This window comes from Vulpes lagopus, chromosome 20 (genome assembly GCF_018345385.1).
Source record: "Vulpes lagopus strain Blue_001 chromosome 20, ASM1834538v1, whole genome shotgun sequence".
Taxonomy (NCBI): Eukaryota; Metazoa; Chordata; class Mammalia; order Carnivora; family Canidae; genus Vulpes; species Vulpes lagopus.
Window position 1 is genome coordinate 6669359 of NC_054843.1, and position 27186 is coordinate 6696544.

General features: G+C 44.6%; 1 protein-coding gene across 5 annotated transcripts in view; it reads left to right on the forward strand.

Moving 5' to 3' along the window:
• Positions 1 to 26985, forward strand: part of ERG (ETS transcription factor ERG) — a 174789-nt gene extending 147804 nt beyond the window's left edge. For 4 of the 5 annotated variants that reach the window (XM_041734990.1, XM_041734992.1, XM_041734989.1 and 1 more), the window contains exons 4-10: positions 6594 to 6797; positions 7628 to 7708; positions 9661 to 9732; positions 16695 to 16763; positions 17488 to 17544; positions 18230 to 18277; positions 25008 to 26985. In XM_041734990.1, coding sequence (XP_041590924.1) covers positions 6594 to 6797; positions 7628 to 7708; positions 9661 to 9732; positions 16695 to 16763; positions 17488 to 17544; positions 18230 to 18277; positions 25008 to 25528 — 1052 coding nt within the window. In that variant the 3' untranslated portion in view covers positions 25529 to 26985. The remainder of the gene's footprint in view (positions 1 to 6593; positions 6798 to 7627; positions 7709 to 9660; positions 9733 to 16694; positions 16764 to 17487; positions 17545 to 18229; positions 18278 to 25007) is intronic. The other variant, XM_041734991.1, reaches the window with a different exon arrangement.
• The last annotated feature ends 201 nt before the right edge of the window (positions 26986 to 27186 follow it).

Consider the following 27186-nt stretch of genomic DNA (forward strand, 5'->3'; position numbering starts at 1 on the left):
TTTTGAGTGTCTTGGAGATTGGCAGACTTGCCCAGGGCCTGGTTTTATAAATAAAGACTTCATAGGATTGTGATATGGCTTAGCGGTACAATTTGTGTTGATATTTGTTCTTAAACAAGGGTGATTTTTCTATCTGGAAGCCAATATTTTACGCTAGTATTGTTCAAGAAAAATGACACTAGGGCTTATATTCTCACCAGTTTGACTCTTGCTTAACCTGACTTTTATTCGTTCCTCTGGGGGGTCTCTGACACAGAATGTTTGCCCACATGAGGTATTTTATTTCGTGAAGATTCAGTACGTCTTTGGCAATGCAGTATCCTTTTGCCTGATTTAAATATCTACTTAATATTTTCCTGGCATCGGTGGAATGCTACTAGGTCAGAAAACAGTTTCAGGGAAATGTAAAAATAATTTCAACCCTCTACCCACGCACCACTTGCCACCCCCCAACCCCAGCAGTAATTTAAATGGTGCAACTCCTGAACTCTATGCTTCGCCTTTATTATTTTTCTTTTCACTTCAACTTACCAAAATAGCCTTCGTAAAACTTGTAGCTATTAACCATGGAATCAAAGATACAAATAAGAGGCTTCAGAGACTGAGGACTTCTTTTTCCCTTTTCCCTTAGAGTATGGGGTTTACCATTTTGATGTCCATGAAATGTGGACTGATGACACAGCTATTTTCAAAACAATTGGCCCGGAGGCTGAAAACAAAACAACTTATCTTCAGTGGTTCGTGATTCATCTGACAGCAGCACCTCCAAAAGCTTCTCAAAATAAAGCGTAAATCAGACTTTTGTGCTTAAAGGAAGAGGCTGGCCCTGAGATAGGAGATTGTTTATTCCATCTCAGCAGAGTTTGTGATGTGAAATCCACTGTGTGGATGCATTATTTCTCTGCAGTGTTATTGTTGGCAAAGTGCTTTCACATACATTATCTCATTTACTTTTCTAGTCCCCTAACATTTCACTTAATTACCCACAGAAAAAGAAAACAAAATCCAGAAAGGTTAGCATTTACATCTAGTAAATCGTTGAATCAGAACCCAAATATTGGTATTCTGGCTCCCAATAAAGCCTTTTATTTTACCACCGAGGTTGCTGTGCTTGATGTAATTGTAATTTGATTCCTCAGACATTTTCAGTGACTCTGAAATTCCTGAATCATAAAGTTCAGGCTTCTTAGCAAGATACTGAAGACTCCCTGTGATGGTACCCCAACTTTCATCTCCGTCCTTCTGTGTTTGTGTGCCCCCTCTCAAGCCCTCTACTCCAGCCACACCCAATTTCTCACTTCTCCCTCAACACCTCAGGTGTTTCATGCCTCTGCGGGCATGAAGCTGGGCTCTTGCTGTTCCCCTAAACTAAAGGGCTTCTCTGCTTCTGTCACCCGAATCCTGTCAAATGCTTTTCATTTATGTAGTCTCGAGCAAAGCCCTTCTGGTGAAAACTTTGCCTTTTCCCTTGGTAGGTCTCCTTTTCCTTGTCTCCTCTGGATCCTTCTAGCTTGAGTTAATTAATCTTAGACCTCATTTGATGGGAGTCATGCTTTAGGTCCTTGAATTCTGCATGTTGTTTCATAGAAGAAGGAATAGCCGGCTTCATCATGAGGTCAAGTGATGGGTCCTGAGCCCCACTGGTCTCTGGAGGCCGAAGGTATGGAATGGCACACCTAAACGTAGCTAAAGGTGATGCCTTGGCTGGGGTTCATTCTGTGGCTCCCTCCTGTTTCTCCTTTGTATGCATAGTTGGGGATAAGGGAAGGAGGTAAGGTCTGTTGAATCTTGTGGGACCTTGTGAGCCCCCTTCTGTGATGGCAGGGTGGGACAGAAGAAAACAGCTTTGCTAATATACCATGAGCATGGAGGAGACCCGAGAGACTACTGGGGTGTCTGTGGAGTTGAAGAGAGAGCTGGGACCCAACATACTGACCTGAACTCTACAAAACACTGCCTACCGCTGCAGCATCCATGCCTGGCCCGGGTAGCTGGGGAAGGTGGGGCTCACTGTGGGACTATCGTTGGTGCAGGATTCGGGCTTGCAAGTCTTGTTGTCACTTCCCTGCCCAGAGGGTCATTATAAGTGCTTATCCCTCAAGAGCATCAAGAACTGATCCCCAAAGGAGGTGGTGAGGGAAGGTAAGGGATTAAGAAGGGGCTAGTCCTGCATGCAGTGGGTGTGTTTAGGCACAGGCATGGGGCAGTGGTTCAGGAGATGGCAGGCAGTAGTGTGTGGTTGTAGGATGACGGGATGGGGAGTGGTTAGCATGACACCTATGAAGATACTGGGATCTAGCAAACTCAGGCTTCTGTGCTTCATGTTGAGGTGATTGGGCTTGTCCCTTGAAAAGTATTCTCTGTTATGACACCTCCAGGGTAGGTCTGGAATAATGGCACCCCATGAGTAGGTCAGAAAGGACCATCCTTATTTACTCTATCATATGACCATGGTTTGTTTTTCTATTCTTTGCTTATAAACTTGTAGGGCAGGGATGCAGAGATCCATTCCTAAAAAGATTCGGGAGTAATACAACTTTGTGTAACTTTATTCTTTTTGAATGAAACAATCCCCATTAATAAACTGTATAAGAAAGTGAGATTAAAATAGCATGCCCTTGAAAGCTTTATAAAAACACTTTAACAAACATATATATGTATATAAATTCTTTGTAATATCTTGTTTTGATTTTGAAACGGAGCAGAATACATTTTTATAAACAATTTTTAAACCTAAGTATTATATGTCTATTGGACAGAAAATACAGTTTAGTGAAAAAAAATCTAAAAATCTCCATCACCTTCTCCCCAGAGACAACAGTTGACATCTTACTGCCAAGCTCTCCAATATTCTTTCTGTGGTTATATTTACATTTCTTCGCCAACAATAATTATGCTTCAGTAATGTTTTCAAAGGTTTCAACTTAATCCACTTTAAGCATTTTTTCATATCAATAGATTCAGCGGTATGATTTTCATTTCAAAGTATCACAGGAATATCCCTAAATGTGCTGCAACTTAACTAGTTTTCTTTGGTTGGACATTTAGGGTGTTTCCAATGTTATGCTATTATAAACAGCACTACAAAGGACATCCTTGAAAATAAATCATTGCGCACATCCTCTATTATTTCCTTACGATAAATTTCTAGAAGTGGAATTTTTAGTTGAGAGACGATGCACACATTTTTTTAAAAGACATTTCAAACGTATTGCTGAATTGTTTGTTGGAAAGGTGGTAGCGATTTATAGTCAAGCCAGCAGTACGAGAGAACAGCCATTTCACCAACCCAAAGTGAGAATGTTCGTAATAAGAACAATGCAGGTCCGAGGAATTGGCCTCTGGGGTCTTGCCCATAGGTCTTCGAAAGGAAAACTGAATGAGCCGTGATAGTCCTGGGCTTAACAAGGGAAGCCAATTAACAGTGTACCAAGGGACCACAGAGAGATTAGACTTCTCTTTTTGGCTGTTTTCCTAAGATGTCATTTTACCATTTTATCATGAAGTCCATGACTTTTGGGAAGATGTTTATATATCATTTTTAGAATATCTAGTTATACCATTAAGAGAAGAAAATGCAATTTCAGAATGGACTGATTTCTAGGAAGTAGATGCTCCTCCCCCTCCCCCCCAAAAAATAGTTCTTCTAGGTTGTTAAAGGCAAAAACAAAACAAATATGAAGGGTTTGGCTAATACCTCATGGTGGGATTTAAAGAAATGACCCGAGAAATTAATAGAAAAGAACTTCCTAAGTTTGATCCCATGAATCAACGGTAATGGTAAAATGTTGAAAGCTACCCTCACCCATCTCAATATTGGAAATTCAGCCAGGGTGAGCTACCCTCACCCATCTCAATATTGGATGGGAAGACCTGTCTGAGAGGCTGTGACTGTCCTCTGCGTAGAACCTAGGGGCATGAGGGCTTGAATTGAAAGGATCCATGTCTGCATGAGGAATTGTGACAGGCCATGAGCAAAAGAAGAAAGAAGGACCTTCTATGAAAATAGTCTAGAGTTTTGACCATTTTCTCCCCCAAGGTCAAATCCCAACATAATGGCAAAAGAGCCATCTGAACTTAATGGTAGACAAAGCTAACTTCCCGTGGACACACTCAATTTTCACACACTAACAAAGTGTCTCCGCGTGTTTGGATTACACAGGGATGTGCGCACCTTGCTGTCAACACTGCCATTTCAGTTTCTGTAGATGCACAGAACCAGAGCTCTCCTGGGTTTTCAGATTCTGTACACTGATGGCTGGTTGAGAATGTGAGTGTTACAAAATTGGTTGAAATCCAATCCTAACCAGAAAAATGGAACATGTGCCTGCCCTACAGCCCAGCAGTTCCACATCTGGGTGCTCCCCTCAGGCCAGCACTTCCCTGTGCTTAACCTGCATGGGGATCATCTGAGGATCTGATGAAAATACAGGTGGGGAGCGGCACCTGAGATTCTGCTTTTCGAAGTAGCTCTCCCAGGTGATATCAACGCCTCAGGATCCCAGGACCACACTCCAAGCAGTGAGGCCCATGGGTCGATGATCTGAACCTCACCTGCACCTAAGAGTTACCTGGGGAGCTTTTGATAGTTCTGATGCCAGGGCTGCCCTCCAGCAGAATTAAGTTAGAACCTCCTGGGATGAGACCAGGCTCAGTGCTCCCATCCCCCGTGACTCCAGGGTGGAGCCAGGGCTGTGGACCAAGGCAGATGCCTTCACATGTGCACGGGAAGGGGGGCACTCAGAGGTTCACTGGTCTGTGCGGGTGGGGGGGGGCCCAAGAGCTGCTTACCCAATTGAACATGTGTTAACTTGAACCCATCTTGAAAACACGGTGGTGGGTGCCAAAAGAAAATCAGGATACCATTCATGTTAAGTTTAAAAACACAGTACACATAGTTGATACGGTAACAGTATCCAAATACACATAGAGGTGTTGCGTGCATCAAGTCCAGAATGGTGATTGCTTCTGGAATGTTCAGGAGGGGAAAGCGAGGGAGTGGATTCTATTGGATTTGAATCCAATCTTTCAGTTAAAAAGATATGAAACAGGGTGTGAAAGGGAAGGGGGAGGGGAGGCAGAAGGAGAGAGAAGGAAAAAGGAAGGAAGGGAGGAAGGCAGGGAGGGAAGAGGCGAGACCTCTGGTGCTGTGAGGATCTGGCTACTTCTCCCTGTTACTGCTCTTTACTTCTGAAAACTTGAAGTCTCTCCCAACAGCACACAGCATGTGCCACTCCTGAGTAGCCTGAAACACTCATAAGATCAAACAAGCTTCTAAAGCTATTAGCCACGAAGTGATTCAAAGGGATGACTTATCCCTACACCAGATTCTCACTCATGATCAGAGCATCTTGGCATGCCCAACCTCTAAGGGTCTGTCCTGAGAGCCAAGGTCAAGGCTCTCATTTACATATAAAACAGACACAGGAGAAGCAGTCTCTGGGGGTTGCAGCACACTGAGAGACCCTGGGATTTGAACTCTGGGTTGCCTGAGTGTCTCCCATCTGCCAGTATCTGGGGACCTTGAATATCCCTCTACCCGGACTGTTCCTGTGGGGGCAGTTCCGGCTGTATTTCCATGGGGATTTTCCCCAGGGCTGTGCCATCTGGGATCCCACGGGGTCCCCTCCCATGTGTGGCATTGCCTGCATGCCTTGGGGTGTTTGTGTGCTGCAGCTGTGGAGTGAGAAAGTCCCCCAGCCCGTCCCCTACCCCTGCAGTGCCAACTAGGTGCAAAACCAGAGTTTCTGCGGGAAAAGCAAGTGACTAACTGACAGCTCTCTCCTAGAAATGCTAGCTCATCGGAGGTGTTAGGGTTTTGGTTTACCTACACTTTACTTCCAATTTTGTGGTCAGGAGTCTTCAGTATTTTGTACAAATACTTTCTGGTGTGACAGTAATTAACACCTTCCCCATGTGTGTTGTGAACTCTATTTTCATATAAAGATGCCCATGGTTTAATAAGGAAAGAAAGTTGCCATTTTTTTTTCATTTTTAAATACATAAAAGTAGGGATCCCTGGGTGGCGCAGTGGTTTAGCCCCTGCCTTTGGCCCAGGGCGCGATCCTGGAGACCCGGGATCGAATCCCACGTCGGGCTCCCGGTGCATGGAGCCTGTTTCTCCCTCTGCCTGTGTCTCTGCCTCTCCCTCTCTCTCTCTCTCTCTCTCTCTCTCTCTCTCTGTGTGTGTGTGTGTGTGACTATCATAAATAAATAAAAATTAAAAAAATAAATACATAAAAGCAAAAGTAAATGGAAAAAAAAAAAGAATAAAAACAATCCATCCCCAAGTGAAACTTTCGATTTCCTGAGCAACCACAGGGCCAAGTGGTGGGAATAGTCCTAGACTTTCCAGAACGATTCACTTTAAAGGCAGTGATCTCTGCCTGTTGGGTCAGTTGTGTTTTCGTCTTTCCCCCAGACACCTTGTGACAGGTCCCTGAGCCTGGCTGGAGGCTCTTCTCCTGCGACAGCGGGGGTGGAAAAGGGGCTGCTCTGGAAAGCTGCGACTGCTGGGGGCCTCGCCTGGGACGTGACTCTGCCCTGGGAATGTGTCCACGGCAACTGATGGGTTATGCTCCTTCCCCTTTCAGATCCCACGCTGTGGAGCACGGACCACGTTCGGCAGTGGCTGGAGTGGGCAGTGAAAGAATACGGCCTTCCAGATGTTGACATCTTGCTGTTCCAGAACATTGATGGAAAGGAACTGTGCAAGATGACCAAGGACGACTTCCAGAGGCTCACCCCGAGCTACAACGCTGACATCCTTCTCTCCCACCTGCACTACCTCAGAGAGAGTAAGATGGTCCCCGCTCGGGGCAGAGGTCACTGTCGTGCTGGTTCTGGCTAACCCAAGTGGAGAAGGTTCAAAACAGTCTGTTGACAGCTTCTTCCTGTCCTAGTAGTTCTCAGTTAGGGTCTGAGAGGACCAAATGCTTACCAGGCCGTGATTTAGGCGAACGTGGTAAGAAGCAGCCAGCGCGTGCCCCAGGAGCCCCAAAGTCACATTGGATTTCAGCTGCCTCCACCAGGGTCACGTCCAGCAAGAAGATCACATGGCAGAGAGAAGCAAAGCTTTGTCTGGTCACACATGACTGAGTCTCCATAGTGCCCCACCCCGAAACAGCAACAGACAGAAAGGCCCCTCTCTGATGGGAATTAGGGGGTTTATCCTCCCTAAGGCTAAACTGGGTCTCCCCCAGATCCCACCTGAACACAAAAGGAGGGAGGTTTCCATTTGGGATCGTGAGATGTGGCTCACCTGACAAGGGGAATGGCATATTGGCAATCAGAGGCATGAATCCACGAAGTTTGCTGCATGCTTTAATTTTTCAGGCATCAAGCATGGATAGCGGGAGATGGAAGTAGCGCAGTAGTGGGGGGTTGTGAACTCTGGTGTAAATGCTTTGCCTGGCATCTCGATCACTCATTCCCTGAATTAAATATGGGCCCACCTAGGTTTTAACACGCTAACAAGCAGCAGGGCCATGGAGAGATTTCCAAGCAGCCCACGATACTAGGGTGGGAGTGGGGAGGTGTTTTTCTTCCTTTTCTCTTCTTTTTTTAAAAGAAGGTAATTCTCTTTTTTTTTTTCATTTTGATGTTGCTTTTTTGTTTTGTTTTGTAGCTCCTCTTCCACATTTGACTTCAGATGATGTTGATAAAGCCTTACAAAACTCTCCACGGTTAATGCATGCTAGAAACACAGGTAATGCTGGCCCCGCCCCTACCCCACAGGACAAACGTAGGGTCTTGGCTCCAGGTTGCATGCTCTCAGGCTGGATCGCAGGACCTTCAGAGCGGTCAGGAAGACAGAACACAGGATGGTTGAGGGCTTCTGGCTGTGCAGGAGGCTCTGGCTGCTGGAGGAACCAGCGCCAAAGGCAGGGGGTGCCCCTTGGTTTCCGAGCACGCCCCCCTCCCCTTGACCATCAGAGGACTTCTTGTAACAGAGCCGTGCAGAACTAGCCTTTAGCCATGGCCTTAGCTCACGTTGGCTGGATTATAATCTGCTGCTGTTTGTCCTCAAATATACGCTGTGCTGACTGTAGACTGTAGAAACTAAAAGCATGTTCAATATAAAAGGGCCCTTAGTATTCCTCCCCCCCACCCTTTTTTCATTTTTGTTCTTAAAGGAATGTGTCTCAGGACAGGCAGTTTTTATTTATTCCTTTTAGGAAAAGTTTCAGGACATTTGACTTGTCTCGAGTCGAATCTTCTTGCAAAGACTTTGGACATTTGCAAAAGGCAGCAGGAAGGAACGCTCATTGGTCACTTTCTGTGAGCTTCTGTCGAAAGGGAAGCTGCGTTACAATTTTGGAGGATATGAAATTGGTTACTAACCCAATACTGCTGTTCTGCCTCTAACCACAGATTCTGCATTTTCTTTATTTATTGCCTGAGCCTAGTAGAGTCTAACAGGATGCTTCGTCCCTGCTAACCTCCCCCCCCCCCCCACCACTGCCCTTATAGTAGAAGTTGGCTTTCTGCAGATGATGTGCTCCCGGCTGGCATCCACTGTCTCCCTCCAGATAGAGACCACTACAGAAGCATGGCCACAGGCTGCTCACCCCGCTGTATCAGCTGCAGGGACCCTCTGCCACCACCCAGGCTAGGGGGGAAACCTTCACGTTCTGGCAAGGCTTGGGTAACCCACTCGTAAGCAAGTTCTTGGCCAGCCTCCCATGGAAGTACAGCAGTGTTCCAACCATTTGCCCGTTTACTTTATAATGTGTAATGTGAGTGAGTCCAGGTTTGAGTGTTACAGTGAAATTGCTGCTTAATCTTGGTCCTCAATATTCAGAACTTTGTGCTTTTAATGTAAAGTAAGGAAGAAAATGCTTTGAGTCATGAGTGCGCCTCTCAAGGCTGATGTGTGCAAATTCTATCTATCGCATCAGCCTATTCTTGACCTTGTGGCCAGGAATAACAAATAACTTAGACAAAGTAATTTCCTTCTCTTAGGAAACACCTTTGGGCTATCCACAGTTTCTGATAATTTCACAGTTGTTTAAAAAATGTGTAACAGGGAGTGAAAGTTTCAAGAAAGCTCTGCTTTTGTGACTGTTGTCACTGTTAAACATCAAAGCAGTCAAAGAACAGGACGACCAATTCCAAATGGACTGAACTGCAGAAAGGGATTTTTTTTTTCTGCTCACAACAGGGGCATTGATAGAGAGGAGGGGAAACATGCCTCTGAATAGAGATGTGGAATCACTTTTAATAAGATCCATATATTCTTTGGCAAAATTTTTGCAATTCTTTGGTATGACTTTGCAAGGGCTCTGTAAAATGTTTTATGGATTTTTATGAATTTAAAAATGCAAAGATGCACCATAGAATTTTTTTTCTTAATAAGATGAGATTGCTGGTGGGGCTAGGGTGAGTGGGTGGGGACACACAGATGGGCTTCAGCAAGAAGCTATAAAATCAAAACTCAAGACACTATAACAAATGGGGCACAGCTTGACATCCACTTCCGTAGTCGGAATCTACTTCTGCCCCAAGTGCTCGTCCCTTCCTCCTTGAAGTCTGGAACAGAAGGATAGAGGGGCTCACCTCCCTTTGGTGTCACAGGGCAGAGTAGATTTGACACTGTTGCTGAGATCAACAACCACAGCCAAAGACCTTCACATGTTTTGTCTTTCCTTTCGTCTGCAGGGGGTGCAGCTTTTATATTCCCAAATACTTCAGTATATCCTGAAGCTACGCAAAGAATTACAACTAGGCCAGGTACGAAAACGCCCCTGTGTGATCTGTTCCTTGAGACACATCCCAGGATGTCCCGTGAGATCCGTGACCTAAGTCACGTGAGTCAGAGGGAGCGGATCCTGGGTTTGAAGGGAGTCTGAGAAATCTCATTCTGCCTCTGGATCGGGAGCCTAAATTCGATCCGACCATTTCATTCAAAGATCACACCGAAGGTCCCTGACTGCAGAATTCAAAACAGATCAGCCCTTTAACTAGCTGCTTTCAAAGACAGATGGGCAAAGATGGCATGTGGATGCCTGGCAGTCAGGAACCCGTCTGCTCTCGAGGTAATGGAAGGATTTACATCCTTGGGCGAACACGCAACGCACGAGGCATTGCCCTTGGTGCTAATGGCGACTTCCCAGCATGTCCCAAGAGCCAGTCATTCAGGGCAGAAGCATGCGATAGATAGAATTTACATCGGACCCTTACTTTACGTCTTTCCTGATGATTTCTCTAGGTAGTTGATTTATGTACCATTTACAGAAAGTACATATTATTCAAGTGCTTGTTAGTGACGAGCACAATATTACGTTTTGGGAGTGTGAGGATGAGCCAGGCTTCAGGAAGCATCCCACCTTCAGAAAGCTGGCCTGTTCATTCCACAGATGTCCAGGCGTGCTTCCTGTATGCCAACCATGGAGGGTACAATGGGATCCAGCATACAGGCACACGTACGTGCTTTGCCCAAAGTTCTAGATGTTTCAGTAGAGCCACCTAGAGCCAGAGATAGATGCACACACATAAGCATTTAATCATAAGAGCTAGCATCAGAGCCGGAGACAGACACGTACATGTGAACGTCTAGCCTGAAGCTCCCGCCTGACGGTGGAGGTGCCACCTCTAACAGCAGAGACTGTAGGAGCAGGAGGGCTTGCAAATGTACCTCCCACAAAAGGAAGAAGGATGCTCTCCAGAGGAAGGGCCACATGCTGATGGAGGATTAGATGTGTGCCAGGTAGGGAAGGAGGAGAAGGGTATGCACGGTGTAGACCTGTCTCCTCACCAGGACTTGAAATGATAACCTGCCAGCCTGCTACTGAGGATGTGGCCATTCAGGGCACTGGGCTGGTTTTTCCATATTCATTCGTGGATCATGTCTTCCTAGACCCAAGCTGTCACCCTTTGACCTCTGGGTCATGTTCAGAACTCATTTTGAATTCGTCCAGGGCACTAAGCTTGGCACCACTGTTTCCAGTGAGAAGGACGGGATCAGTGAGCTAAATAGCAAGAGTGAAGGAGCTTTTCAACATTGCTCCCACCCCGACACTGCTCTGTCACAGCCATACTGCCTTCAGGCTGGCGATTATCCTCTTCTCTAATCTTGGATGAAGGGTTTGCCCCACTGCTCCCAGGGATTGTGGCGGAAAGGCTTAGCCAAAGTGCTCAGTTACCTCTGCCATTGTAGAGACGGCCTAGGCCATTTAATAGGGAACAAGACCCAGGATCCAGAGTGAGCCAGACTGTGAAAAACCCTGCTATTTACCTCTAATAAATGCATCCTTGGGAAAACAAACAGAAGTATAGGAAAATCACAAAGATTTTTGTGAGCATTTAAAAAATATTTCCAAAACAACAACAAAAAACAATAACAACAACAACAAAAAAAAACATTTCCATCCATACTTAAAAAAAAAAAAAAAGGAACCTATCTAAAATGGTGGGCCAGGGCTTGTTTGCTTGCTTGCTTGTTTGTTTGAAGCTGCCTCATAGGTGCCTCTAAGTCACAAAATCCAGGGATTGTGAGCTAGTGTGGGAGTTTGGTCAAAAGACCACAACATTAGCCAAATCCATTGATAAAGCCCAGTGGTCAGACCAGCTAGCTGGTTGCTTGTTGCTGCATAGGACAGTGGATCCTGGAACAACTATTTTTTCATATTTTAGGACATGTAGATTTGGAAGATACAGCCTCCCAGGTGTATAGAGAGGGGGAGGCTGGGAGGTGATGGCTGGGACACCCCTCTGTGCTTCAGCCCTGGGGAGGACATGTGGCAAAGTCAGGTGCACCTTCCAGAGCTCTGATAAGGCTCTTCCTTGGGGCCATAATTTGTGTGTGACCTGGAAGAGATCACACACCTCCATACCTCCATACCAGGGAAGTCCATTCCTAAGACTCCGTTTGTATCAAAAATACCTGTTTTGATAGCCGCTGCTGTGATTGTCAAGGGAGATACATACACATTGATATGTGAGCTATAAAGAGTCAAACCCAGCAAGCCAGGACTATTTGCTGAAAGCCAGATTCTAGGTTTCAGCCTTGGAGAAGAGACTTACTTCCCTACTAGGTGGGAGGCAAGGATCAACCTTGAAGGAATGCTCTTTTGAGTCAGAAAGCCCTTTACGGTGCAGGTGAAAAGCTTGCACTGGCTCTGGGGAAACAGGGCAGTTCCCAGAGCAGCACTGAGGATCCAGCTGTGCTCCTGTGCTGTCAGAAGAGGTGGTTGCTGGTTGTCTCCCTGGGAGAGGTTCTTGGGCCCTTGGGGATAGAGACCCGAGTTCCCCATTCCCTGCCCTCTTGGTTTGCTGAATTGTGACCTTCATGGCCACTCCATTCTCTAACCCCACAGCCGTGGGAACAGGGTACTTGTTCCAGCCATCCTGCCGGGTCCTACTTCGCAGGCCCCCTCCCCACATGTCCTGCCCCCTCCCTTCTTTCTGCCTTGAGTGACCCATCCCTGAGCTGCTGGTCCCAGTCTACTTTTCCCTTCTTTCCTAGCCTTCCTTCCCAAATGCGTCACTGATTCCTGAGTCTGCTGACTGCTTACCCAGTCAAGTCGTGTGTCATTTAAGTCTTACCCCACAGCTGTCCAAGACTGTTTACTGACTTCACAGACAAGGACACGTGGACATATTACTGCTCTGTTCATTTATCTTCTTCTCTTCCCAGGCTTGCTTCTATTTGTTTTTCCCAAATGTTCCTGATTCAAAATGCACACTCTTTCGTGATCCCTTTGTTAGGTTAGCATTTAGATCCATCTCTCTTCTACCTACTCTTATAAATTGTTGGCACATAGGCATATCGTTTTACATTCTGTTTTTTGTGGTCATTATTTTATGGTGCTTCATGTTTTTTTGGGTTGTGTCAGTTGTAACTACTAGAAACCCTTTCTCCTTCTCTCCTGTAAGTACCTTCTTTCCTTCTCAAACACATGCCTTTTGGAGCCATGGCCCCGTTCATAGGAAAGCTCTGGTGTGTGCCATCAGGGCCATTCTGTAATCTTGTCTCTCCTACTCCATTAGCACACAGTCCGTGTACTGTGACACCCATCTTGAATGTTATCAAAAGAGACTGGAGGGTTGAGCCAGCAAATATAGCCTTGATTTTCGCTTTTCAGCTGGAGCTCTTCTAGGGTTTCTCAGAAACTTAAATGACTCCATCAGAGTTCTCAACCTAGTGATATTCATTGTTACCAGTCGAGTGGCAAGGCAGTGCAGCTATGCATGTTCTCCTCTATCAGGTGCTATATAAAACCTGTATGCCAGCTCATGGCCAAAAATGCACTCTTTGCTTTCCCCCTGGCTAGACTATTACCACAGAGATCTGCACAAGCTACGTGATACAGGAATGCAAGATGTTCCCAGATCTCTATGTCTTTGATAGAGGATATTAGAATACTGTAGGAGGGTCTGGAGGAAAACAAGGAGAATGAATGACTTAATCACATTAGGGTTGACTCCAAAACTTCTTTCCATTGAGTATGGCTTTATTGGTTGGTCCTGGACAATAGCTCTTGGTCTGTCTTCACATTAGCATCTAGGTTCACTGATAGCAGGCAGATCTCATCTTTTCCCTCCCAGCTCAGCCAGGGCCCTTTAGCACTACTTTGCAAACATGGCATGGATCCTGCAGAATGATGATGAGCTTTTCCATGGTCCAAGTTCTGGTCCATTAAAAAAATAAAGTGAGCAAGTGGACTTGGTGAGGGCTAGAGGATGTTCATCTCTAAGCTTGATGAAAGCGGAGTACAAAACTTGGTGGACTTAACACAGGAAGGAGAATAGAATATATATATTATCTAGATTCACTGGGAACCAATTCCAGCTCCCAGTAAATAAAGTGCTGGTATGGAGGGACCCAAAACCAGTAAAACTCCCTATTTTTAGTTTTGTGCTTTTTGATCTGGATCATGGCATCAAGCACATTTCTGTGGCAACCCTAAGCTGCCCATGAATGGCTTTTATAAATTTCAGTTTCTAAAACACATAGGAAAAAATGGAACTGATGCCAGAAAGCAGCCCTTCTCTGACATGGGACCTTCTGCCAAGCGTATGAGTTAATTACCTCAAAGATCACGGTTCAAGAGAAATGGAGAGTATATTGAAATGTATGCCAAAAATTAAATGTAAAATCTGTTCTTAGTAGAAGTTCTATGTCCTATTGTTAGGGACACATCGCAAATGTGCATGGAGTCGTAATTTCTCAAACAGCCCAGGAGTAGGACTGCCCAGAGCTGGCCATGCTGTGGGGTGGGAGGTGTGGCTGGAGGGGCCCCCCTCATGACCTCCTGTCTCACTGTGGCTTCATTCAATCTTTCCCCGGTGTCCCTTCCCCGCCCCCCCACTAGAGGGGGGGCTCAGTGCCCACAGTGCGTGAGCGGTAGCTGATAAGGCAACATTGGACCAGAATTTCATGAACGAAAACAAAAGCCTACTTATCTTCCATGGCAATATGTTTATGAACATGTTAATCATTGTTCATATAAACATCTCAAATTCTTGGCTAAAAATCAGACTTGGTGTTGTTTAGGTCCTGACTTATTTTCAAGGGAGGATGGAACATGGTTATACATCCTAAGAAGGATTTATGAATAAAAAGTTTCAAAATATTTTTCTCTTAGTAGTTGGGTGTTTAATTTTTTTCAGCCACATTTCATGAGCAATACTTTTATGTTTAAAGTGGTAGTGGACCAATCTACTGACGTTCGCTGTTCATTCTCTTAGCATTCTCTCTGGTGAAACCCAAATTACAGCTCTTTGCGTGCATTTATTCATTTGTACTGACACGTTCAGATAATAATTTTCAGATTATTATCTGTAGGAACACAGATTCCTGCCTAGAAGCAAGTTGTTATAGTTGCCTTGCTGGTCCAGTTTTCTTTCTGAGACAATTCTCAAACTGAAACTGGCTGACCATGTTTTAGACAAAATGCAACTGGATAAGTCTCCACGTGCAAAGTGCTCCCAGAGACTTAAGTTGAAATACAGTTGTAAATTGATAGCGGCTGCAGATTTAATTCCCATGGGCAACCCCAGCACCAGAAAAGTGAGAATCTGAGGAGCTGAGTGGGAAGAGGCTTATGGTCCAAACTGCAAAAATGCCAGTGGAAGAGTTTACAAAGAAAAATTATCTAACTCAACCAAAGCTATAGAGGGTAGGATTTCATAGACCACACTGGTTGAGATGCTTGTAGCCAAACAGACCAAATAAATTAAGGCAATTCTGTGTTGAATTTCACGTTGCATTTCAGTGGTATTCTCTTTGGGATCCAAAAATAGGAAGAGATGCATCTTCTTTTAACGGAGTCAGACTTTCTGAAGACTGGTCAAACTACCAGTCTAAAGCAGGGTCAAATCCTCTGTTTAAAGAGAGGCTTCAAACAAATTGCACTGCCCTTCAAGTGAGATTTTACAGTGATTTCCAGGTGTCTGGCAACAGAAATACCTGAAGTATCTGGCTTTGGCTTTCAGTTGGCTCAGAATGACACATGGCATTGAACTGGGTACCCATCAATTTAAGAAGACATAGTTTTGAAGTGGTTCTTTAATGAGATTTCATGTAGAAATCATTTTATGTATACAAGACTATGTGTGGTAATGTGGGAGTATATTTTTGAAAGAACCTTGAAATGACTTAGAGTCTTCATAATCATTAATAGAACTTGCACTGAGGATGCAGAAGTAAAGTTTGCATTGTAAAGTGCAATGAAGATTTATGAGACAAATGATAATGCATTGCAAATACAAAGAAATCATTGGTATATGCTTCGGCTCTTATGCTCATCGTTAATGTGTTGCATGGGCAATACTATTTCAGTCTTGCAGTTGATTTCATGAAATTCTTTTAGATAAATTCTAAATTCACTTAGAGAAAAAGAGAAAGTAGATACTGACATAGGAAAATAACTGGACACTTAAGACTGGTGTAATATAAGTGGGTGAGATTATAAAAAGAAAATGAGGGGTCATTGAGAGAGCCAGCTGACAGATAGGATGACCATGCCCATTTCCAAGGGGGAAGAGAAAGGAACACGAGTGTCAGTTGGTGGACTTAGGGGCCGACCTCAAGCAAGAATTGGTGGGCTTATCAAATCTGTGAGCACTGTTCTGGATGGTTCATGAAGATAACAAAGGGATGAGTTTAAGTTGGTCGCAGATGGAAGCGGGTCAAAGTAGATTGTTAGAAATTCTAAAAAATGGTCTTGACCTGTGATTGTAAGGAGTTTCCTTGGAAGACTCAGCAAACCCTGCAAGAGTCTGTCAGTGCGAGTTGTCAGATCAATGGGTAAAAATATTAGATCAATAAAATAAACAAAACAATAATTTCTAAGTAAAACCCAAACCTGGGCAGCCCAGGTGGCTCAGTGGTTTTAACACTGCCTTCAGCCCAGGGCATGATCCTGGGGTCCTGGGATCGAGTCCCACATCAGGCTCCCCGCATGGAGCCTTCTTCTCCCTCTGCCTATGTCTCTGCCTCTCTCTCTCTCTCTCTCTCTCTCTCTCTCTCTCTCTCTCTCTCATATGGATAAATAAAATCTTTAAAAACAAAACAAAACCCAAATCTAATGGGATACAGGTTGGGTATTTCTTTGAATTACTGGATTTTCTTCCACAATATTTATTCTCATATACACAAAAGTCACAATATTCACAAAAAACACAGAACACAAAACCTCTATTATAAAATTACATTATTGATCTTTCAGTCAATTTATTTGTCTTTGCAGATTTACCTTATGACCCACCCAGGAGATCAGCCTGGACTAGTCACGGCCACCCCACCCCCCAGTCAAAAGGTACAGTGTTGGCTCAGCTGCTTGAATCTGCAGGTCACTAGGCAGCAGATAACCATTAATAGAACACAATGATTTCTGCAGCAAATCTATGCTTTTTTTTAATGCATAAAATGTTTGTTCCAGTGGCAGCAAATCTATGCTTTTTTTTAATGCATAAAATGTTTGTTCCAGTGGCAGCAAAATGCAACTGATCTTTAAGTGCAATGATTTTTTTTCTGCTGGGGTTATACCTACTTCTATATTTTTATAACAAAAAGAAACAAATGATGTGTTTCAACATGGGCAAAGGCAAGTGTCATGAGATTTCTGCACACAGATTAAATACTGGGTGATTTCCTAATCTTGGCCATGTTTTAAAAGTATCCCTAGCTTTATTTTCCTAGTGATTTCTCTTTCTGTTTCATTTAGACTATGATTCATTTTCATTGGTTTCTCAAAAGAAGTTTTTTTTTTTTTTTTTTTTAGTTTCAGAAACAGTGCTGTATATTTTTCAAATAACGGAAGTGTCCTCTCTTTTTATGTCACAATGTCAATATTTGGTTTCATTACAAAGGAAATTTTCTTGCTGTTAAATGCTGCTTATAGGACTAAGATGTTATGTATAAGAGTAAGACTATTATGTTAATAACTAAGATAATGGATGGGATGGTAATATAACAGCATCAAAGACTAGTGGCCAAATAGAAGCTACAGCTAACTCTGTCTTTTGTTTTTGGATTTTCAGCTGCTCAACCATCTCCTTCCGCAGTGCCCAAAACTGAAGACCAGCGTCCTCAGTTAGGTATGTTTCAGGGAACATCCTGGCCATCAAAAAAGAAGTTGGTTTAGTAGCATATTTCTAAAATGTGTTACTTTCTAAATGAAATTGATGGAATTTTGTCTTCTTTTTCATGGTTCCATGTATAAAATGTGAACCAAATCATCAGTCTTTTCACTAGAGATAACTTGAGATTTTGCTAAAACATTTCCAAAACCTATGCAGTAAATATGGAAAAAACACCCTGTGGCACACAGGCTGTGTCTTTGTGACAGATGAGTTCTTTTCTTTTCACCTTCAGGTCATGTGCAGCATGCCAGCATTTGTGCCAGGCCCAGTGTGGAGCACAGTAGACAGCTGATAGTGCCAGTGTGCTGAACAACACAGGCAATGTGGCCCCCGGGCCAGGCCAAGTGGGGATGTAACACGTTTGCCCAGTTTATGTCCAGGGATGGAGAGTGCCAGGTGTCGGGAGCTCTGAGCCAAATCTGTGCTTGGCCACTAGCTTAAGAGGCCTTTAACAAGAAACTTCTCTCAGATTCCATGTGACATCTTATTCAATACAGGAAGTGGTACTGGGTAACTTTGGTGTGTTCAACTCTGAAATCTGGAAACGCAAGTGGGTCAGCATTATGCCTGTAGTGACATCATACCGAGTCATGACTAGGTCTCTGAGATTTGACTTCTTTTTTTTTTTTTTTTGCTGTAGATCCTTATCAGATTCTTGGACCAACAAGTAGCCGCCTTGCCAATCCAGGTGAGATAATGCTGGTGGTTTTGCTCCTTATAGTTACCTTTTTGGCAGTGGCTGTTTTGAAAGATGAACTTGTATCGGTGAGAAATCCCTTCAACTGAACAAAGTTGAGTTTTAGATCTCACTGGATTATTTGCCAAAGTAGAAAAAAATGGGTCATGTTATAAATTAAGACTTTAGCTTCAGCAAAGAGCAGTATCACCTAATCTAAGCCATATTGGTTTCCTAGGGCCGCCATAACAAAATGTCACAAACAGGGGGTTTACACAACAGACATTTATTATCTCACAGTCTGGAGGCCAGAAGTCAGGTGTCAGGCAGGGTTGGTGTTCCGTCTGAGGGCTGTGAAGGACGGATCTGTTCCAGACGTCTCTCCTTGGCTTGTCAATGGTCATTGTATCCTTGTATCTCTTTTACCTGTCTCCTCTGTTCATGTGTTTCTGGGTCCAAATTTCCCTTTATAAGGACCCCAGTCATATTGGATTAGAACATACCCTGGCGTAAGGTTCACTTGGTCACCTCTGCAAAGACCCTATTTCCAAATAAGGTCACATTCTGAGATCCTGGAGGTTAGGATTCCAGCATATGCATTTTGGGGGAACACAGTTCAGCCTATCACACAAACTGATCAAATAATATCTTGAAAAGGAGAACCGTAATTACAACCATGAGGCATCAGATTTAGGATCATCGTCAGTGAATAGCCTGTTTTTGAACTTAGAGGCTAGCACCAAGTGCGAGTCCCTAATTGGCCCACTTGTGACCCGTACCTTGCCAGGGATTATCACCTGTCATTACATTTCAGTGCCCACCAAACTGTTTTATTTGTTTGTATTCAGATTAGAACCAGCTGTGCTGGCATCAACTTCAGAAATTCATGGCATATGCTGTGTATTCTCAACAGCACATTCAAATGCCAAGATGACAGGCATATTGCAAGTACAAGCTGGAATGTATATTTCCTAAACACTGAGGCCCAAACAGGGTTAGAAACCGAGGAGTCCAGATTCAATCAGCATGCATCCCCACAAGGGAATCTATATTTTGAGAACATGAAATATCATCATTATTGAGTGTCTTCAGCTTTGGCATTCAATTTTAGGTACCATTAACCAGTTCAGCAAATACCTTTTAGGCATCTGAGCAGTTAGAAGGGGCTGTTTTGTTTACTACTGCACCCTGGGGACTGGACCAGGTGCTCAACCATTATTTGTTGAAGAAATGAATGGCAAGGAATAAGGAGATAGCATCCTTGACCCTCAGGGACCTTATATTTTGGCAGAGAAATAAACATGGGTGATGACAGCCCTGTCCACTGTTCATGGAGCCACAGGTGCTTGTTGTCTCTTCAGTGAGCATCCAACTGGTGGCCAAGGCGCCTGGGTCCCTGGTTCCTCCCTCATCCCTATGACCGCTGCATAACTGTTCAAATAAAAATGATTACTATGTTTTGAGATGACTATTATCAGTTGTGCTTCAGGAAGACTGATCTGGCTGCAGTGTTCAGGATAGATTAGAAAGAGGAAAGGCCCGGAAGCGGAAGCACTCTGGGGACGTTAGTACAATAATGTGAAATAACAAATAGCTCCCACCCTGTGTAATGCCTGGGCAGGCGCTCCTGTGTTGGCGCCGCCACATGACAGCCCTGGCGGCTCATTATCTTCATCCTACAGAAGAGGAATCAGAGGTCCAGAGACATTAGGTAACTTTCCCTGGGTCACACAGCCAATAAGAAGGGAGGTGGGATTTGAGCCCTGACTCTCTGTCTCCAAGGCCTGGTTTCATTTCCTTGCCCTACATCGCCTCTGGATAGGCAAGAGGGAGGAGACACGGCTTGGAGAAGGGACGCCAAGAGAGTAGAAGGGAGGGGTTTCCATTTAGTTCAAGGACTCTTTAAGCGCCAGGAAAACATCTCGGTCCATAGTGGGTCAGCAGCTCAGGACTGGCGGGTGAAGACTGCACTTTGTATCACAAAGACCATCCTCACTGGCCCTGGGGAGAGTAGCAACATCCCCACCCGGGGCTGGAAGGTAAAGATTTCTGTTCCTCAGTTTACAATGAATTAGACCTTCTCTCTTCATCTCTCCTTGGGCCACACACCTCAGTTGTATTCGTGTGGCCTTCTCCCCACAAACCGGAATGTCTTTTATCTTTCTGTGAATGAGAACATCTCTTCCTGTTTGATTCTGTTTTCTCATTCTCTGGTGAATAAATCCTTCATTACTGAAAATTGCTGCCTTTGCTCTTTGTACCATGCAAACTCTTCTTAATCATTTTAAATGGAAAGGTGACATCATAGTGTATAAATGCGCAAGATCATCACAGCATCTCAATGTCTCAATGAGAGTTATTTGATGTGCATTGGATGGGCCGTATTTCTCCTGCTGAGAGGTATGTCCCTGCATAATTAGGACAGGGACCACATATACGCCATGCAGCAGCTTTATGTCGCATCAGGATGGCTGCACATCTACTGTAGCTTCTCTAATGAACTGAAGTTGCCTTTCCATGAATAAGCACTTTCTCAGGTGGTGTGCAGGGGCTCCCTCGATGTTAACTGGATGCTCTTTAATGATGGGCATGAAATGTATCCAGCTTCATGCATACCCAGAAACCAATGTTCTGGGATGTTTTGCCATTTGTTAGAAGGTAGGAGTGTCCAGTCTCCCACTGGGAACCTCCCAAGCTCCAGGCCCAGGGAAGGGACAACCTGGAGAGGAGTTAGGAGTGTGGAGGTGTGCGCAGAAACTCAGACCTGAGAGCAATGGTTTATGCTGTGATTTGGCGTCCAAGCTTGGAGGCTGGGTTTCAACCCTTGCTGACCTTGGACAGAATAAGTCAGAAATCGGTCTGTTTTCTGGGCTCTAATTTCCTCACCTCTACAATGGGCTGTCAGATGAACCGATGGGGATTAAAAATATCAAATGTTCAGAACAGTGCTTGGCACATGGTAGGCTCTCAGTGGCCACCGGCCAGCCCTGAGAACATGGTTCAAAGTCCTTCACAGCCAATGAAGGCTGCATGGGGGGACATTTGGCTTCCTTTTGTCAGCTTGTAGCTATAGGCATGGTGTGTGCCTCTCTTTCAACTCTGATTTTCTGCTCAGACAAATCATGATGAGACCCCCTCATGACTGAGTTTATCCTCATAGTGACCCAGCCAGATAGTAGCATTGCAGTCACCCCCAGTTTACAGATGTAGGCACTGAGGCACAGAGAATTGGGTGAGTTGCCTGAGGTCCCATGTGTGCCAGCGCCAGGATTCAGCAGAAGCGGTGATGATTCCAAAGTGGTGCTTCCGACCACCCTAGTGCCCTGCACTCTCCTAAGTCTTGTGTGAGCTATACCAAGCCTGGGACATGCCTGCCACCTGGAGCTTAACATGGTGGAGGGGCCAGGCTGTGTGCACCTGTTTCTCTGCAGCGTGCCCAGCAAAGGGTCCCCAGATGGCTGCCACCGTGGTGCCTATTGGGCCCGTCTCTGCTCTCTTTGCCCTCTGTTGGGAGGTGCCTGCTCTGTCCTGCTCTGGGGATCCCCACCCCACTGGAGCCACAGCTGCTGAGTCATTCCCAGCCCTGCTTCTCCGTGCTTTAGAAACCTTTTAGATATTTTGCCTTTTTCAGTTCAGTCGTTTTGCTACTGTTATTTCTCTTCTTTTAATTGTATTAAGAGACCACTTTCCTTCTAAAAATTAAAGGATTGCATTTTTCTATTCCAGGCTGCATCCCTCCCCCCTTCATCCCATTGGGCTCTTCTGGGGGTGGGCAGCCGATATCTTTGTGTTTCTAACCAGTCCTGGCTTTTGGGTTAATCCTGGACAAAACCAGGGCAAAAATTGCTACTCCCCTCTGATGTTGTAAGGCTGCCACCGAGATAGGGCAAGAAAACAGATGTGAAGAGTTTTCCGGAAGGAAGGTGAGGGACCAGAGGGAGGTAGCAGGGCTGCTGGAGGGCAGATCCCAAATGTTAGAGCTTCTCTTCCACTTGTTGGCTTGGCCGGTGAGCAACTCAGGCCCCTCTAAGGCTTCCTATCCTTGTTTTGGATTCCCTATTAGATGTTCTGAGATGTAACTTTATCAAAATGTTACTGTTTTAATAAACTGCTTTTGAAATTTGTGGCCACAGGGAACTTCATTAACCTACCATTGGCTGAGTTCTCAGCAGCCACGGTGTATCCTTGACAATTTCTGCACAGCGAGAAAATCTGCCCTATATACCGCAAATATAACAAATTTTGTTATGAATATTACATTTAACAATTAATAAGCTTGACATCATGTTGTATTTTGTAACATTTATTTATACAGGAGGCAATTTTGCATTTTTGCATTTGTTCTCAGGTTTGGAAGCTGATGAATTTTGTTTATAGATCTCTTATTTTCATATACCCTTGAAATGCTCAGAGGCCTGAGCCTGGCTAATGGGTAACATGGTCTAGTAAGAAATTGCTCATTTTTGAATTTCCAGCCATGAACTTAGGTCCCTGACTTCCTCCTTCAGGAGCAGGAGAGATAGGAAACCACTTTTGTCCACTTGTTCTCCCATACACGTTTACAAAGGAAGTAGGCCAGGGATAGATTCCTAAGAACAATGCCAAGGTTTGAATAAATACCAAGTATTTTTCTGGCTATTTAGGAAGGTCTGTGTATTTATGCAAAATCTGTGGAACTGCTCTCTCTGTGGGAGAAGGTTGACAGTGAATATTTATTTTCAGACAAGTCTATGTGTTTACATTGAAGCATACATTGGAATGTTAAATAAAAAATCCATGTTTTTCCCTATTCCCAGGTCCTATATGGAATCTTTTTCAAGTAGTAATCCTTTGGTTACAATATCTATACTAAAACCATATGGCTTTCTCATACCATTCTTTGTATTTTTTAAAATGCATATTAATAAGATGTTGGGGGCAACAAAACTTGATTGGGAACAGTTTGAATATGTGGTTCGGAAAAAGCATACGCTTCCATTGAGATGAGCGACAAGCTGTTAATATATTTCAAATGTGTTGTGAGACTGAAAATGATAATTTTCCAGAACACATTGAGAAAAGGCTGACCTTTCTCACGATGCTATTGTATGGATGAATTCACAAACATACCCATTTCCATGTAGCCAATGCGGAAACAAGGATTTACGAGTTGGACAGTTTATATAGGGAGCTAGTGAGAGGGGAGGATTTAGGAAAAAAAAACATTTATAATTGACCTTTACATGACATCAGTTCCCTGAAGAGTTGCCAGTTAAAGTTACCTTAATCATTTTATCACATCTATTGATATTTACTGATATTGTAACATAAAGTAATCTTTTTGGTATAAGCCCAAGGCAGTGCTGTAGCTGGAGTTTGGGGGAAAAGACATGCCTCTTAGTTGCTTTTAAAGCTTCTAAAATCTGTTCAGCACATCTTAGCTTCTCCTGGTGCTCCAGATTGCTGTTGATATTTACATGCTTCCCTCCTGTGGGAAGCCATAAATCATCTTAAAGTAGTGTAACAGGGTGGCTAGAATCTTGGGCCTGGGTTTTTCTCGGAATTTAATAAAACCTAAAAGCCACATCCACATGTCTCCAATGGGATCAAAAAAATTCTGACCGTGCACCCCTAGCTATATGAGATCTCACTGATGAAGCTGGAGTCTTGCTTGGTCCCCCCGAAATGGCTTGCAGCCACGCACCACTGCCGTTCTTCTGAAAACTCTTCTGAACACAATTGGCATCGCAATGCAGGGGCAACACGTGGATTTCCGTTACGATGCAGTTGCCTAAGTACTGGAAATAGGTGATCTGGTTTGAAAAAGAGCCAACTTTTTTCTAAACTTCCTCATTCTGAGTGGGTTAATTCTGTTCTAGGAAAAGTTTTGACAGAATTGCTTTCTGGGTGCCAGCAAAATGTTATGTTAGAAATAACGGTGTTTACTTCCATTCTCCATGTTTTTCCATAAACTTTTAGAAGTTCATTTCCTAAATCTGACTTTTATTATTTTACTTGACCTAGCCAATATAAATGGTATTAAGTCATTATTGCCATCAACATAATGGCACTTTTTGCCTCACAAAATAGGAAAAATAAACGCTTTTGCCTCTGAAACGCAAAGTTGACTTGGCTATTCTTCTAAGGAAGTCAGAAATAGATGGGACCAACCTAAACTTTGTGCCATAGGAATTCTTTGCATTTTATAAAGAACTTGGATCTGTGGATCCCCCTGATAGTCTCCAAGGATCCTCACCCCGGGTCAGATCCCCTAGACACGGAGCTTGCGATAAGGATATACTTGTGCCAAGTGATCAATTAAGTGGAGGTTTTAGGGAGAGAGGTGGCGATGAAGCAGGATAGTGCAGGGCTCAGGCTATGGGGGCTGGTGGCCTTAAACAGAACCTTGCCATGGTCTGGTCCCACGAGGAGCTCTAGAGTTTGAACAGCATCACAGAATCAGCCCCTCCCGGAGCAAGGAGACCTGCCTCTGGCCCATGGTGTCAGCCCCTCTGACCATGGGCTACCTGGGGTGGTTCAAGCATCTCCTGTTCAGCCAAGGCCAGTTTTCTGGAGAAGGGGGATGGAGGCCTTGGGACAAGAGCTGTGGCCACCCACAGCAGCTAAGGGATGGGTGCACAGGCCGGGTTAAGGGGATTTGCATGGCACAGCACCAGCACCCACTTCTGTTGCTGGAGAAACAATGCTGTTAGCTCAGAGCCTGTTCTCACTGGTGTCCCGTTTCCTTTTCCCACCTCCTTAGGGAGTGGACAGATCCAGCTTTGGCAGTTTCTCCTGGAGCTCCTGTCAGATAGCTCAAACTCTAACTGCATCACCTGGGAAGGCACCAATGGGGAATTCAAGATGACCGATCCTGATGAGGTTGCCCGGCGCTGGGGAGAACGGAAGAGCAAACCCAATATGAACTACGATAAACTCAGCCGCGCCCTCCGTTACTACTATGACAAAAATATCATGACCAAAGTCCATGGGAAGCGCTACGCCTACAAGTTTGACTTCCATGGGATCGCCCAGGCCCTGCAACCCCACCCTCCAGAATCATCTCTGTACAAGTACCCCTCGGACCTCCCTTACATGGGCTCCTATCACGCCCACCCACAGAAGATGAACTTTGTGGCTCCGCACCCCCCTGCCCTCCCTGTGACATCATCCAGTTTTTTCGCCGCCCCGAACCCCTACTGGAATTCGCCAACTGGAGGTATCTACCCCAACACTAGGCTTCCAGCCAGCCATATGCCTTCTCATCTGGGCACCTACTACTAGAGCCCTGACGGAGGCCTTTCCCAACAGCATACGATCACCAAGAAATTGCCACAAACTCTATTGGAGAACGTGAATCAAAAGTGCCTCAAGAGGAATGAAAAAGCCTGACTGGCGCTGGGGAAGGAAGCCAGGGAAGAGATCCAAAGACTCTTAGTGGGAGGGGATTACTAAAGTATTACTACAGGAACAAAGAGGATGCTACAGATGTAATGTACATGGACATACCACGTGTGGACCAAGCTTATAAGAGACGTTGTAAGTAGAAGCATGGAGTCACAAGGACAAAGTGCCAAAGAAAGTGTTCTTAAGGAGTGTACAAACTCCAGAGAAAAGTTTGGGGTCCTGCTCATGCAAATGGGGAGGGGGGGTGAAAGCAAAGCAATAGTGGTAACACGGTAACAATGTCTTGACCTAACATACCATTGAAATGTCATTTTAAGAAAACTACCTGTATTTAAAAATAGAAACATATCAAAAATTTGAAAAAGGACGAAAGAAAGAGAAAGAAAGAGAGACTGGCCTGTGAACAGACGGCCATGTGGAACTCAGCAGCACTTGCTGTTTGGGGTGAAATCCGATTCATTCCATTGGGTGGAGAGCCACCAGCTGTCGCCAGCTGTGAAGGTGACCCAAAGCTGCCAACCCCTTGACAGCATCCTGAGAACTGCGAGCCCGGCGGGGCGGCGGGGCTGCGAACGTGTGTGCGGACAACGAGCGAGTGGTGTAGATGGAGGGCTGGAGAAGGTGGAAGAGGAGGGAGCCGAGGAGGAGGCCACAGGGTGGGGAGAGACACTTGTCAAGCAGTAGAGACTGGATTTAGGACAGTACGAAGACTGGAGAATCGAGTGGAGGAGACTTGCGGGTTCATTGGTCAGTGTTCTACCACACGCAGTGTTAAGAGGAAGAGTACCGCACGGTGGAGGAGGACGGGAGGGGGACGTAGTAGAATGCAGAAACAAAAAATATGCATCTCTCTTTTTTTTTGTTTGTTTGTCAAAAGAAAATTTTAACTGGAATTGTCTGATATTTAAAAGAAACATTCGGGACCTCATCATGATGTGGGGGCTCTGCTCCCCACTGGGTCAGGTAAGAGGCGGCCTTCTTGGCTGCTGCCATCCGAAACCACCTAGGCATTGGGTTAGGCGGAGGCTCCGGTTTTCCTTTCGAGTCGCGAACGCTGTGCGTTTGTCAGAATGAAGTATACAAGTCAATTGTTTTGTTTTGTTTTGTTTTTTTTTTTTCCTTTTTATATAATAATTATATAACTTATGCATTTATACACTACGAGTTGATCTCGGCCAGCCAAAGATACACGACAAAAGAGACAATCAATGATAGAATGTGGCCTTGAATTTTAACTCTGTATGCTTGATGTTTACAATATGAAGTTATTAGTTCTTAGAATGCAGAATGTATGTAATAAAACAAGCTTGGCCTCGCATGGCAAATCAGATTTACACAGGAGTCCGCATTTGCACTTTTTTTTTTTTTTTAAGCGACTAAAGTAGCCTAACAAAATGCGTGCTGAACTTTGGGTTTTGTGTTATAATTTTGTATCGTCCAGGAACTCATGTGAGGGAGAGCCAAGCAAATAGGATGTTTAGTGCCCAAACGGCCTTGGCCTCTCCAGGTCCTTCTTGCTCACTTTCTCTTACTCA